The sequence below is a fragment of the Ammospiza nelsoni genome, chromosome 3 (assembly GCF_027579445.1).
Source record: "Ammospiza nelsoni isolate bAmmNel1 chromosome 3, bAmmNel1.pri, whole genome shotgun sequence".
NCBI lineage: Eukaryota > Metazoa > Chordata > Aves > Passeriformes > Passerellidae > Ammospiza > Ammospiza nelsoni.
In genome coordinates this window covers 51,225,182-51,240,300 of record NC_080635.1, presented here as the reverse complement: position 1 = coordinate 51,240,300, position 15,119 = coordinate 51,225,182, and the positions used below count along the sequence as shown (strand labels likewise).

General features: G+C 41.2%; 1 protein-coding gene across 1 annotated transcript in view; it reads right to left on the bottom strand.

Annotated features, from left to right (window-relative positions):
* Nucleotides 1-2,814: 2,814 nt before the first annotated feature.
* ARFGEF3 (ARFGEF family member 3) overlaps nt 2,815-15,119 on the bottom strand; it is a 95,678-nt gene continuing 83,373 nt past the window's right edge. Inside the window, exons 32-34 of the mRNA XM_059468287.1 lie at nt 14,659-14,789; nt 10,645-11,875; nt 2,815-9,950 (exon numbers count right to left, since the gene is read on the bottom strand). Coding sequence (XP_059324270.1) covers nt 9,759-9,950; nt 10,645-11,875; nt 14,659-14,789 — 1,554 coding nt within the window. The 3' untranslated portion in view covers nt 2,815-9,758. The remainder of the gene's footprint in view (nt 9,951-10,644; nt 11,876-14,658; nt 14,790-15,119) is intronic.

Below are 15,119 nucleotides of genomic sequence, written 5' to 3'. Positions count from 1 at the left end.
GTATAATGTAACATTAAAAAACATAGTAAATAATTTATAAATGCTACCCAGAAAAGTATTCCACATTATTTTAAGTAATTTTGTTTGACTGTGGTAGGGAATGAACATAATAAGAGATCAGAAGTCACACTAACCACAGCGAAGAAAAATATTTCAGGTTGGGCATAATTTCTCAGAGCTGGAAAATCAGAAGTATTGGCTCTCCTTTATGGATACATACTTCTCAGCAATTATAGTGTATTAGACAAAGGCACAAATCTCTTGTTAGAACAAAACAAAAAATCATCCAGTTTTATTGCTATGAATTTCTATCAGGAGTCAGAAAATTGCACATGCAGCCTGGCTGATAGGTTGGGTTCTGGTGTTTTGGTTTTTTTTTTTTTTTGGTTTTTTTTTTTTTTTTTGTTTGTTTGTTTGTTTTTTTTTCCTTCCAGTATAAGAGTAGGACCTAGCTGACCTGTGCTTACATCTAAATTGTTCTGATTTATTTTGGATTCTGTTGAGTTTTGAATTCTGTATACTGACTGCACTCTTCTAGGACTCTGTCTTTGGATAAAGACTTCAATTTGTGTTTGTTTGCAGTGATATTAGATGTTAAGAGGTTTATCCTGATGCTAGCTTCTTTGCCAGAAGCTCCAAAATCAGAGATCACTTTGCATTTCTCATAGCTCTGTGGACAGAATCCCAGCCTCCTTCTGCTTCTTTCAACTTCTGCAATAGGTTTGCTCAGTGAACCAAAAGGTTTTTTCATCTGGAAAATGTGATCAGGAAGTATCTGTCCTGGAGAGAGCATGCTTCCAGCAGGCTTACTGAAAATATTGTCCCATTTTTACCTGAGTGCTTGGGGGTATGGATGTGACAGTGGTCTCCTATCCAACCCTACTGTGCCCCACCTGCTCCATCCAAAGTGTGTTTCCCTTTTGTCTTGTACCTGAAGTCCTTGCTGGTACCTCTAGCTTGCCTTTCTGAATTCCTCCTATAAACAATCTTTGCTGCTGTTTTTCTCTTTTGGGATTTTTTTCTCCTCTTGCCAGATTATCTCACAGATCTACTACTTTGGGATAAGCAAGAGGCCAGAGCATATGTTTAGATACTTTGGACCATTTTGAGGTCAAGGACAAATTTTTTACTTGCTTGGATGGTCATCCCACCTGAAAAATGGTAGCAGTGACACTGGGCACTCCTTTGGCACCTTGTCAAAAAATAAAAATTACTTATTAAGAAACAATTAGTCTGGCTTGGTATCAGGGAAGCATTTAACATTTAGTATAACACAGATTAATACTGTGTAGCCAGTGATAAATTTACATTGTGAAAACATGAATGAGTTCAGTGAATCCACTGAAGTGAAGAGCATGTCTGAGATTCAATGGTGCGCCTGTTTAATTCCTTTTAAAATTTTCTTTATTGTTTTTGGAGGTATTTGTTGACACCTGTTTTCTTTGGCAAGTGTTCTTAACACTCTGCTCCTCAACAGAAGAACGAGACCAGGTGTCTCCTAGGTAAGTCTAGTGGCAGCAGAAGCCACTCTAGCCTGACCCCAGCATCAGTGGGAAGGCAACTGGGAATTTGTACATGTAAGGAGTGAGAGGAATAGTGGAGCATTACTTTCTGTATTTACTCTGCTGCTGTTTCACATTACTGAATGCTCTTTAGGAGGAAATGAAAATCTTTCTAATGGGATCTAAATGAGATGTGTGGAGCAGCAGAAGGTAGTTCCCTGGAATGAAATTAGATCTTACGGCTGGGATTTAACACACTCTCTTTTGCCAAAAGTGTGTAAGATTATTAAAGCATCACAACCTCATTTGGTTGTTTTGTAATCTGTTCTTAACCTTCATGCTGATGAGGCTGTTATGTAACAACCAGCGAAGGCCAGGCCTTATGTTGCTTCAGTGTATGGGAGCCCATGCCCAGAGACCCCAGTGGGGACAGGTGGAAAGCTGGCTGCATTTTCCCCTCTTGAGATTATGTGGAAAACTTGCTTTTGGGCTGTGGGTAGCATCCCTGACCATAGAGAAGTGTATCCTAAGGTTTGCTGTGTGATGCTATGTCTTGTCTCTGAAACACTTGTGCTTTCAGGAAGCCCATGGCAGTTCTCTTGAAAGGGACACTGCAAACCCTCTCTCCTTCAGTACCTAAATTTTGGCTGCATACAGAAGCAGGGGTGACTGCTGTAAAGAAGGTGTTTATTATTTTAATTAAATTAAAGGTTTTTCTTCAACAGGAGCAATCTTTGGTTTGACTAATCAAAAGAGGGATGTTGGTGACAGGGACAACCCTTGCTGAGCTCTCATTTTAGCACAATGAAACATTGCAGTGTCCATGCACCTGTTTACTGGGAACACCTGAGGAGTGCTATCTAAGCTGTCTGTGGTCAGGGAATGCCCAGCTTAAAAACCCAACACAAGTCTGGGTGTGAATGAGAGCTCTGAGCAATCCATCTCTAATGAAATCAGAGCCAACAGTATTCTCCTAATTTAAGAGATAATACCGAGGGGAATACTGAAGAGGGAGAAATGTTTCACCTGTCTAGATGCATCAAAATTCTTCAGCATCTACTTGCACCTTTAACTATCTCAGTACCTTTATCCTTCTCCACCCCACAAACTCCGACTTTGGCTAGAAGTGCTGTAGGAGTAATTTGTCAGTGTTTAGATCTCAGTTTCCATCAAAAACACAAAGCAGTTCAGAGTAACTAAATTCCCAAGGCCATCCATGAAAACTGCAGTTCCTGCTAGTGCATACGAAGTATTTCAGGCCCTTTCTCCGCTCTGTTCCTTTGCTTCATCACGAATTGTACAATAACTTCCATTAGAAAAAAACAAAGCATAATTTATTTTGCATTTGCATCTTTATTCTACAACACAAGCAACATAAATAGTTTATACTTTTTGTTTTAAAATATTTCGATTTCAGAATTCAGTCAGAATAAAATATACACAAAATACAATTTGCAAGCCAGCTGACAGTGACTGCCCAACCACTGGACACCCAAGGACCATACAAAGCTAGCGGCACAACAGGACACTGTGGACATGGGGAAGTGTTCTTCTGCAGAAGAGCAGAAAGGTAGAGGGAGGAAACATGGATGAGACCAAGGAATTGCAGATAGGTATGAACTCAGCAGAAGGTAAACCCAATGTAAGCACTTGTTTGACAAGGTAATTTAACAAGTCTTTCTTAAGAAGTACTGTTGGCTCCTCCTGAATATACAGCTAGAGAGATTAAGTCCTGGGAATGTGTTTTGTGGTAAAATGCTTCCTCTGGCAGCCATCATAATGGAAATAGGATTTTTTTTTTTTTAATTTTCAAACAGAAAAGACTTAGATCTTTGGTGAAACGGAGTGTCCACTCCCTTTGGCTTGCTTTCAGTTCTGGTTGAAGGGCCCATAGAAGTATGTTTGCAGTCTCACAAAAATGACAAAAGTTGGGGGAAGGGAAAGAGGCAGAGAAGAGGAAGTGGGGGGAACTGAAAGAAGGTCCTTGCTGTTGTCATTGCACACCTTCAATCCCTTGCTCCCATCTGCTCTAGCAAACAGCATGCACTACAGGGCTCTGTCACCACTGTGCTCTGCCCTTCCCGCTGTTCTCCCTTTGGTATCGAGTCCTGTCCTCCTCTGCAGAGTGGGGGGCTCAGGGGTCACAGCCTGATTGTGGAGGAGATATTTGTCCCTTGCTTGAACCTGTGCACCTGTGCCTGTCTGCCAGCTCAGCTCTCTCACTGCAGTGTGCTGCTTGTGGAACTGTGGCACTTCACCACAGCCCAGATGGACCAAATGCATGGACACAGGGCTCTGATCTCCACGGGAGTCCGACAAAATTTATCAAAGTACATAAACTACCTTTTGAAAAGTGGGATGTTGGGGAAAAAGGATTGAATAGATCCTGTTGCCATGTTTCTTAACCAAAAATGCTTTCCATAAACTCAGCTCCCTGATTCAATGTGGCAGTATAGACTATGCAAACCTCAACTTGTGATTTTGCCAAAAATTGGAATTTGAGGGATCTGGTTCCACAGGCAAGCTCATTATTGCATTAATCCAGGATCATACAGAATAGTTCCACTAATATCCACAGAATTAGGGCATTTCTTCTTCCCTCTGCTTTTAGTTTTCAGCTTGGAGACCTCTGAGCACTAAGTGAAAAGACTGATGCACACTTAGGCCATGTGTGTTTTCATTTTTTCTTTTTAAAAAGCCAGCACTGCTGGCTTTTTAAATGTTTGGCCAAAATTGTTTGCTTAGTATCATATTAGTGTCACATTAAAGTATGTGTTCTGAGGGGAATTAGTGGAAATGACTTCTTTCTTGCAGTTGTACAACTTCTGGAGTCCCAGGCATGTTGCTGGTGAGGGCTGCTGAGACCCTTTGGTGATATCCCTATAGAAACCCCGCTAAAATTAGGGAGGCTCAGTGAAGAGGGATTACTAGCTGCCACACGCTTTTATCTACATTGCATAAAATCCAACATTTGTGCTTCTGTGCAATGGTTAATTGGTCCTTTACACTAAAAGAAGATAAACTTCTTTTGGTAAATCGATGGTATCATCTTACTTCTTTAACAATTGTGGAATGATCAGCAACTGAAAAAAAACTATTTAATGTCATATACCTGCACAAAGGTCTTCCCATAAATTACTGTGACTGGAGTAATGAATAAATAGCCTGCTTAGACACCTTAGACATACCTTAGTATAAAGATGAGGAGGGGGGAGAAGGAAGCACTTCACTTCTTTTGTAAATTGCAAACAATTTAGCACTGAGAAATGGCATTTATTTCTAGAATGGATTGCTGAAGGTGACAACAGCCAAACCAAATGCACAATTTCTCAACAGGCTTCTATACAGATGAGCTAGGTGAAAAATAAACCCCTTTGGCTTGCTGGATCTGTGCAAAAGTGAGGGTTCTAGTTTTGCAGTATGGGGCTGTGTGGGACTGTGTGCTGGGTCCTGTAGACTTTTCAAGCAGGAGGTGTATGGAGGACAGCAGCAGAGAGGGTGACACAAAAAACTTTACAGGACTTCCCCTTTCCTGAGAACTTGTGAACCCGTATGTAGGGACTGAAGAATTCAAGGACTGAGTCCTAAGTATTTAAGCTCCCTAGCTACTTAACTTCCATAGATTTTGACAGCTTTGGCACTTTGAGTGTGGGCCCAAACTGTGGAAAAAGGTACAAAGTGGAGGCAGAACATGGACTCTAGCTGGACTCTACTTTCTAACTTGTTTGCCACTGGGTTTCATGCCAGTGCTGTGCTGGGCTCTGCAGGGCTGATACCAACACTGAGATGCTGCTATATCAAGTACAGGTGAAAACTGCACATGGTACTTAGAGGTGGGGGTTTTATCTTTGGTGAGCGAGGATTTGTCAGTGAATTTTACATAAAGGTTTAAATTTTAAACAAAACTTGAAGCTCAAACTGAGAGGGAAAGCACCTTACAAGTCACAGGTGTAAACTGTGCTTGGCCTTGACATGAGCAAGCCACAGTGCAGATGACGTAAATTTTTCATCGGTGATGAGGCAAAAGTTGTGTTGCTGTGCTGGGAGTTGTACAAGTAAAGTATTGCCCAGGTCTGTCTAAATCTTTTTCTAATAATTATTTCTATATAGTAAATTAAGTCAGTTGTTCTCAAATAAGTGTTTATCCCTAGGAAAGTATTATATCTCTATTTTAACATCATAAAGGCATGAAGGCATGTTAACCAAGAGACAGTGGTGGTAATTCAGTGGCTGCTGAATGCTCAGAAAAGGTACCAGAATAACTGTGGTGTGACACAAATGCACCACATATGCTGTGCATAACACAGCAGATAAGCATGTTACTAATGTGGATAGCTCTCTGAAAATATGCTGGATGCCCAGAATATGGCAGTGATTGGAGCCACAGGTATCTGTACATATACATGTCAATCATCTCATATGACTGCATATGTTCACAGTGCAGAATGAAGTGCAAACATATGCAACGACCTGAGACCATGTAAGCTGGGGTCAGACCCTGCCCCTGTTCTGTAGGAAAAGGATTGCTCTCCTGATGAGTGCTCTGCTTTTCTCAACTTTAAATATTTGCACAGTGATGAGCTATTTCATGTGCTTAAAGGTAGTTGATGCTGGGCAGCAGCAACTTTCTCTGTTAGCAACTGCCTACGAGATTTTAAAATGAGATGTCCTTGCTTCTGCTGGCTAGGGTGGCCCTGAGGAGGGCAGTGTGAATTAGGCAAAGGCAGCAGAGGTGCAGCTCTGGTACCTGAGAAGGATGTCAAGCTACCACATCTTCTTTTTTAAAGCATTTCAGTTGAGCAAAATTTACTGGGCAATCATTTTTTAAAACAACTGGCCAGTTAAAAAAAAAAAAAACCAACAAAATAACCCAAACTCAACTCCTACAGAAATTTATGCGACCAAAAAAAGCAAGGGCAAGAAAAGAGAAGAATGTGGTCATTAACAAGGCAAAGAGAAAGAGCAAGCTCAGGCTGTAGTGCAGAGAGAGTGGTTTGCTCAAGGTTCAAGTGTTTGGTTCAACAGTAAAGCTGCCAATACTCTGCCATGCGTGAGGTTATAGAGCTAACAGTAAGGATTTCAATGGGACACACACATGGATACCAGCACTACTACTGCTACTGACTGAGGTGCTTCCCCACTCACAAAGAGAAAGCAGAGAAGCCACTGTAGCATGGACATGACTGGGGTGTCCAGTGTAGGGAATTCCCCTTCTCAAGCTCAGGACAGGATGATGCAAGCCCCCCTTTTCCTGGGACTGTTCTGGCAGACTTCTCCTTTGGGCTAAAAGCTTGCTTTATGAGGTCTGAAGGCATCATGCTGGCAGTCATGAGCCATGAAAAAGGCCACACAGGACCTATGAAATGGTGACATCACACATTTATTATTCTACTTCTTTGGGGATTAATGATGTCTACAGCTAAACTAGCAGAAAAATTGCTGAGAATCTGATGAACCAACTAATATTTTTTTATTTGTTTATGATTTGAAGGTGCATCAGAAAGCTTTAGCTTCTACATCTCATGGTTGTGGTTATTGAAGTGGCCATGGGCTGCTCCCCTCACCAGGCTAGCATTTTATACACACAAGGAAAAGGAAGAGTAGCACATGCTGAACTTTGCTCTGTAACTATTTGCTGCTTCAAATATTCCTTCTCCCCTCCTTCTAAATTACATTTCTGGAATTATTCGAAGTTACTTGGGACCTTTTAGGGAGGGGTCTTAATGAGCAGAGGCACTGAGGGTGACCATGGGCACTTAGTGCATAATTCGAAGGACAAAGCTCAAAACAGGCCAACAGCAACACAGCAAATTTACTTGTCCTCATTTTCCAATGTGGTATTTGTAATGTAAATAGTTAAAAGGAAATTACATTTTAGGCCAAGATGGTGGCTAATCAGGTAACACTAGGTTATACTGTGTTCATGAGCTTGAGGGAAGTGGTGGTAATGGTATTGGTACCCCTAAAGTTTTTTTACTGATTTACAGAAGGATTTTGTATTGCAACCACAATGCAACCATGGTGTTTCCTAGATTCTGGGACCTCTTCTGTAGTCCTGAATGATTTCACTGATACTGCTATCAATTTTATTTCCCCTACATAATTTAGGAATTTGCTTTGGTTTCAGTACAGCAAGGATCTGCATCCATTCAATGCATTTTTAATTAAAACCATCAGAGCTGGCTGCTTTGAATATGGTTTATTATTCTGATTTCTGTTGTTGCCTAATTAATGTACTGCTTTAAAAGCAGCTCTGTATAGATGCCAAATAAAAACTTTAACAAAAAATGTAACCAACTTTTACTCTACCTAAAGATGCATAAGAAAGACATGGCAACAGAAATCAAACTGTGCTACTGCTCTCCCAAATACCAAAGCAAAATCTAACCTGTCCCTGAGGAACTATTAAAACTGTTGGGGGAAAATTGACAATTGAAAACATTGTTAAATTAATAATTAATAAAGTCAGTTTAGGTGGTAGAAAAGAGGTGTTTTTACAGAATTTTAATGTCCTTTAAACAATTTAGCAAAAGGAAATTTTTAAAGCAAGAGAGACAGCCTGACTGGCACTACAGAAAGTAATGGGACAAATACTCCCTGCACAAGACCAGCAGGTGACAAATGGCAAGAAGGCAATGGAGGGAAAAGGCAGGAGGATAGTGTCAGACTCTTTGTAAACAAAGCAGCTTGGGAGATGGCTGTTCAGTGGAGCTTCTTGGCTCCCTCTCTTTTTCCAGGTTTAAGATGCTAAAAGCAGTTAGTTTTGCAAAATCCAGGCCTTACATAAAGAGATGACATTCTTAGGATGCTTTGGAGCAGGGACTGAAGCTGTATATTTAGTTGGCATGCACATTTTAAAAGCCTTGGGAGAACAGCGTTAAGGGGTCACCCAAAATTAAAATCAACTCATTTTCAACAAGTTATCAACAAATGATATAGCATGGGAGTATGAGATTAAATGTCCCAGGGGCTGTGACATAACTTGTGCAGCAAGGTAACCCTTGCCCTGTATAGTGTGAAAAGCATCACATCTGCATTTGACAACACAATAGTCAATCCTCCCCCTTCTCCTCCCTCTTACTAATAACAGCAAATTGTAATAGTCCCAATAGGAGTGCTGCATGGAGGGGGGATGTACCTCCATGAGGATCTGTCCTTTTCTATTTACAGCAGCAGACAAAAAATGAGAGAGAAACAGGAAATATAGCTCCCTTTCATACCATTTTCCATCTTGCTTCAGCTCCAAGTAGAGTGACATTTAATCAAGGTGATAAGGGCGTTCCTGGCTACAGCAGCTCGACATAAACAAACATAAATTTCAGTAGAATAACAGCTGCAGTGGTGTTTAAACTGGACATTTTACTCTGCTTAGTTGAATGGTGGATACTGGCACATGCTGGTATTTGCTGTGGTGTGTCTTCCCCACAGCTTCACAGGGAAGAGCAAAACAAACTTTCCTTTTGCCCTTAGAGGGAATTAGATGTGTGGCAAAATGCTCAGCTGTAGGCATAGGTGAAGAGGCAGCCAGGGTGGTGTTGCAGAGAGGGCAGTTTGTGCCATTTGTGCTCTTTGAGCAATACTCCATAAGAGCAATGAAAGGATCAATAGTCTGTGCTTGGTTCACCCATTTTAGACCTGGGATTCTTTAGCTACTCCAAATGTGACTACAAAGGCTCCTCTTGGAGCAAAATAAATTTCCACTTTCTCTAGTGAGCAACACATTTGGTTACTTCAATAATCTTTATCCTTCCTCATGCCAATTTTTGAAGGGAAGATGTTACCCTAAAAAATGTCACCTTCTTACTTGTCCTACAGCCCTCACCTTTTCACTGAATTGGATTTGTTTATTTATTTTCTAAGTTAAATAGGTTTACTGACCTGGTTTGACACCCCCATGACAGTTGCACTCACAGCTAACTTCAAGTGTGGAAGTTCTGCTGCAGTTTCTGGCGGCTCCCACTGCCGCAAATTTGAATTAAAATGAAGGCAATGAAATGCACCTCTTCTGGTAGGAGCCTGATTTACAGACACGTTCTGGGTTCTGGGGCCATGCCAGATCCTCTCAACAGACTCATGCTTTGCCTCCTTTGCTAGTGTGAGTGAGGGACACACAATCTCAGGTGGACAGACAATATAAATTGACAAGCTCGTTGTTTCTTAATTTCTCACCAACAAATAGGCAATTAATTAACCCCAATTACTTCTTTGCTGTATACCTTGCATGTCCTCTGCCCTTTGCAATGAGCACAGCTTGGTTTAAATGATGATATCGTAAACTCGGCCCACTCTTCCCAGCCATTCCCGCACTGCCTGGCGGACACGGATGTCTGTCACGTGGCAAGTCAGCTGGCTGATACAGGGAAACACTGCTGGCTGCAGGGCTGTGAAAGTCTGGTCTGGCAGAGCCTGAATCTGGTTGAGAACTGTCAGCACCATGTTGGTCCATGCCTATGAAGAAATTGGATTTAAAAGAAACCTCTTTAGAAGACCTTTCTAAATAGTTGAGCCCAGTGGTTGAGGCAGAAAATAAGGTGTATGGTGGCTGCAGCCTCATAGAGCAGACTGAGTAATGCCAGCATATTCATTTTATGTTCCAAAATCACTTGACTTTGTATTGCAGGTATCATGCTCACCCTTTCCTTTTTTTGTCCCACACTGAACAAAACCTGTCAAAGTTTGATGCTTTCACTGATTTGTTCACTTGGACATGCAAACAACAAGCTTTTGTTTAGCAAAAGAACCCATTATTTTTCTCTGGAATTAACAAAAAATCCCATTCTTAAGTACAAAAGCAATGTGTCAAGCAGCATAGCATTTTCAAAAGCCTTCAGTGGGCTACAGCCCATAGCAGTAAGCAATGAGTTTGCTGTAGGTTGTCAGTTCTCAGGATTAAGGGCAGCTTTGGCCCCAGTCATAGAAGCACTCTCGACAGCTGAGTTAGTATATGCCTGATGACACCTCCCTGAAAACTGACTTTCTTTTAACAGGGCAGAATCAGGTTTTTATTAATTACAGCTCCTAAAGATTCAGTCCTCATCATAAGGACTTCATTATATAATACAATATTTAACAAAAATATTATGATAACGTAAATGTTTTTATATATTGCTATTATTATTAGCCTTCTACAAGAATGTCCTACCTGTATCTGGGCCTCTGCATCCCTAATAGATATATTCAGGGAGCTGACTGTGGACCCTGAACGGGGTCTCTTCTCTTGTCTCAGGATCTCTGGACCAGCACTGAATGAATGCCTCATTTGACCTTGATCTAGAAGATGTTGAGGCCGCTGGAGCACAGGTGAGTCTGGCCCTCTTGAACCCAGGAGTTCCCCTTTCTTTTCCACTTTGACCTCTTTGGTGAAGGATGTCATGGCCTGTTGCTGCTTTCTCTTCTTGTATTCTGTCATAAACTTGGAGATGGTTTTGTCAGTGGCTATGGTGTAGATTTTGTTACCAGCACTTTCCCACCATTCTTTTTTCTTGGTTTGCTCTTTTTTTTCTGGCTTAGGACTCAGGGGTGGGGGTAGCAGCAATATTTCTCCACTCCCTCCTCGAGGTGTCAAGCTGTCTCCCAGCTGGTCCCTGATTTGACTTCGGTCATCTTCTGATGGTGTGTCCTTTCCAGACAGCCCTCCAGTTGATGGGGTGGAGGTTTCTGAGTGAAAAGATGGTAAAATGAAGAAAGAGTCACCTTTGAACACTGGAGGCTCCTCTACATTGTTCTCCAGGTCCAGATGCATTTGGATGTAGTTGTTGCACAGCTCCATGCAGAGCTTGTGAAGCCTCTTGATCAGCCAGCCCCAGTCTGCGTTGCTGACTGGCTGGACGCTCAAAGATGGGATTCGAGCCCTCCACTGCCTCTTCTCCTTCCCTCGTGGGGGACTGACCTGGGCAGTTTCTTCAAAAATGTCTTCATCTTCCGAAGAACACTGCTGTGAGGAGTCTGTGCTTCTCTCATCATCTTCAAAGAGGATCTTTTTCACTTGCTCTGCAGTAATGTTCTCCTGGTTTGTCAGGATTGCACAAACCAAGGCATGGAAGTAGATGTTGAAGCTCATTGCTGACTGGCGATACAAGTTGGCAGCTCCACCAATGCCAGACACTTTTTTCAACAAACACTTCAGCCCAGGTCTCGTGTCAAACTCTCTGGCTGTTCTGTAGGAGTCCAGGAGTAAGTCAAAGATGACAGCCAGGTTTTGCATGGAGATGTACCTGAGAAAACCAGCCAACTTGTTTTCTGGTACTTGTATTGCCATTTTCTCCTCCAAGTTAGAAGGACCTTTCACAAATTCTTCCAGTAAGATGTCATATAAATTCTGGAGCAGTACTTGGTGGGACAGCAAGCTCACTACTATTGTCCTGAAAGGAATACTTGGTAAACCAAGCATGGAAGGAAAAAAAAAATCACAGAATATTAAAATCGTGCATTGTGCTTGTACTAAGAATAAAAGCACACTAAGATATTTCAGCCTGCTATATCTGAGGAATTTATTAACACACAAATTATTCTCCTACCAACATGTCAGATAATCTTTATTTTGCCATGAAAAATTGGGGCCAAAACTAGTTTACTAGTCAGTTTCCATTTCCACTAATGCCCAGGAGTACTTCTTAAAAATAAACCATGAAGAGGTATTCAACTAATAAAGAAAAATGTACAGAAACATCAGCAGTGCAATGCAGCATGCAAAGAAGCTGAAGTCTGGCTGAAGGCACATTTCATTCTTGCTCTTAAGACTTCAACTTGAACACTGAGAGCCTAGCATGGACATACCTATTCCTAACCCTGTTCCTCACTTACAATATTGGGTGATTCTTAGCTGTGCTCCTGTTAGAGAGATGCTGGGAGTTGTTTTAGCCCTCACTGATGTTTGATTTGCACAGGGGACACAGCAATGGTAAATGCCTCTGACCAAAGTTTTCAGGTCTTTCACCAGTAAATAATACTGAGAGGCTTACAGGCAAGCAAGGCTTGGAAAAAAAGACAGGATTGTTGTTTGGTATCTCATGGATTTCAAATTATAAACCCATCTTAAGGTCTATTATTAAACCTAACATAAAGTATTTAAAAAAGGTCTTTATGTAAGATTACAGGACAATGTTCTAAATGAAGCTGATGCACATAATAATACTTGGTTTGATGTGATGGGTCAAGTTTTAATTAGCACAGCTATCAAGTAAGGAAGAGATTTTTCAGTTTGCTTGCAATACTGAAGTTTTAGATCAATTCAAAGCAAATCTTCATGTAACATGAGAAGTTCAGTTGTAGACCTTTGACATTTTTTGTTGCAAAAATTATTCTGCTTTCATTGAACAACTTTCAAAAGTGTTTGGGAACACCTAGACAAAAAGCCTTTTTTTTTTTTTGGGAAATCCTATTAAAACCCAATTTTCAGAATACAACATTTTTTTAAAAAGCTCAGGCAAAGCTGTTATTCAGTTACGTTCCCTGTGTCACTTTGCCTACCATGACACAGCTGATACATCAGTAAAATTTAGTAGTCTTATTACTTGTCAGTGATAAAATGTTAATGATTAGCACATACAGTTGAGCTCTTTATGGGGAAGTAGTTTTCTGATGTAAAAATCATTAGAGGCTCTGACTCAAAAAAGCTCTTAAGAGCATGTATAAAGTTAAATGAGAGCTTGCAGTGATTTCAAGCAACTAATCCTGTTCCAAAAGCAGGGTCAGGAATGAAGGAGATCTGCTTTCCTTGTAATAGCCAAAAAAGCAATTTACAAGGACAGTATAAAGTACTGCTCAATCCCAAAAGAAACTGGTAGAGAAAACACAATGGCAAAGCTGGTTAAGGATAGTATTTTCTTACTCTGTCCAAAGTCTCAAACTGAAATCTATTATTATTTTTCAGGAAGAAGAAAAGCTCCCTTACCCCAGCTTCCTGTGAAACGATGCAGCATTAAGGAAACAAAACCAAAAGGGAGAAGTGAAACCCTGCTAAGGTTAAAGTAAAACTTTTGGAAAGGCCACATTTACTATCATGCATGATTGCCATACTACTGCACTGCTGTAGCAAATAATATGAAAATAGTGGCACAGTCAACTTGTGAGCTGTGTTTTGGTGATGAGCATTGCTGGGACAACACATGGCTATGGGCATATACACCTTTAGCAGTTGGCTGGACAAAGCACAGTGTGAGAGCATTCAGAGTTTGCGTTAATTGCAAGCTTTGTTTATTTGTCTAAAGACAAGCAAGACCCTCACTGCCCTTACAAACACAGCCTGTTAGATTGCATGGCCTTAGGTGCTATGAGAGTTGAATATTCCAGTCTTGCTTTGCATTCATGGTAACAAGAAGAATGACCTGCTAGCCTTTGGATAAAGCAGATATTTCCCCCTATAAAGGAATGGTTTAACCTATGACCTTAAGCTTTCTTTGTCTCTGTGCAGGGGCCTGTTCTCTGATGCTGAGGCAACAGAGCACCTGCTCTCAGGGGAAAACTTCTGTACAGAAGTGTAAGAGACATCTTGCATGGTCTTTCTTCCTGTCCCTCCAAAGAAGGACCATCACATTCTGGCTCCTTGTTGCAAGAGTAGTTTAGATTTGAATGGTATAAAACCATGCTCAGTATCTCATAAAAGACAATGTCATGCCATTATATGCCTTGCAATACAAACACAAACCCTGAATGCAGAATTCTGATTCTTGGTCCAAATGATGGTACAGCAGTTGTTTAAACAACCACGTGCAAGCAAAAGGAAATATTCTTTCACAGGATCAGACTGTAGTGCAAACAGAAGAGTTTCTCAGGTGGTAACACAACAGAAAGACTTCCACAAAAATAATGTGCCAAGCAAAAACAACGCTCCCTAGCTCAGTGTTGACAGCTTTGCAGTTTTGGATGTGGTCTCTTCAGTTTATAATGCCCCAGTTCATCCATTACCTTTTTCTACCTTCTTAACCAAGTAATACTGAATTTAACAGACCCTTAGTGAAGCAGACATTGCATTTGCTAGCTGTCACTAAAACCACAACAGTGCCACAAAACCTAATTTGATCAGTGTATTCATTTTTGTTGATGAACCCTATGGGGAGGGGTATGATTTACCAGGCTCAGTTCACATCTCTTCCTATTCAGCAATACTTTTATCTTGCTTTAAGTGACACAGTGTCTTCCTTGGAAGATATTTTACCTTCTCTGGTTATGCCCATTTGGTTTCTTATCTGGTGGCAGGTCAATGATGAGCACACACGACTGGGCATGTTCAAACCCTTCCTTGTTGCTCGGGGTTTTTGGGGAGCATTGAGTCTCCAGCATGAAGACCTAGAAAGCAACAAGTTGCATAAAACAATCAGTTTAGCACTTGCAGTGGGTCTGGGAATAGGGTTTCCTGCAATGTGAAATATCTGTCATTCTGTATTATTTTACAGTGATAGAGAGAATGCAAGGTATCCCCCCAGGCAGACCTTTCCTGGAGTATGCTGCTTTGGTAAAACAGCAAGGGGCTGCCTCCAGACATCCAGCGGGATGCAGGGCAAAGGACAGGCATATTTTTCTTTGAATTTGTTTAAGGCATAACACCAAATGCCAAATCAAGCCTTCTGCTGTCTGTATACTTCTATCTGAAAGCACCACGCGCAGCGGAGACAAGGA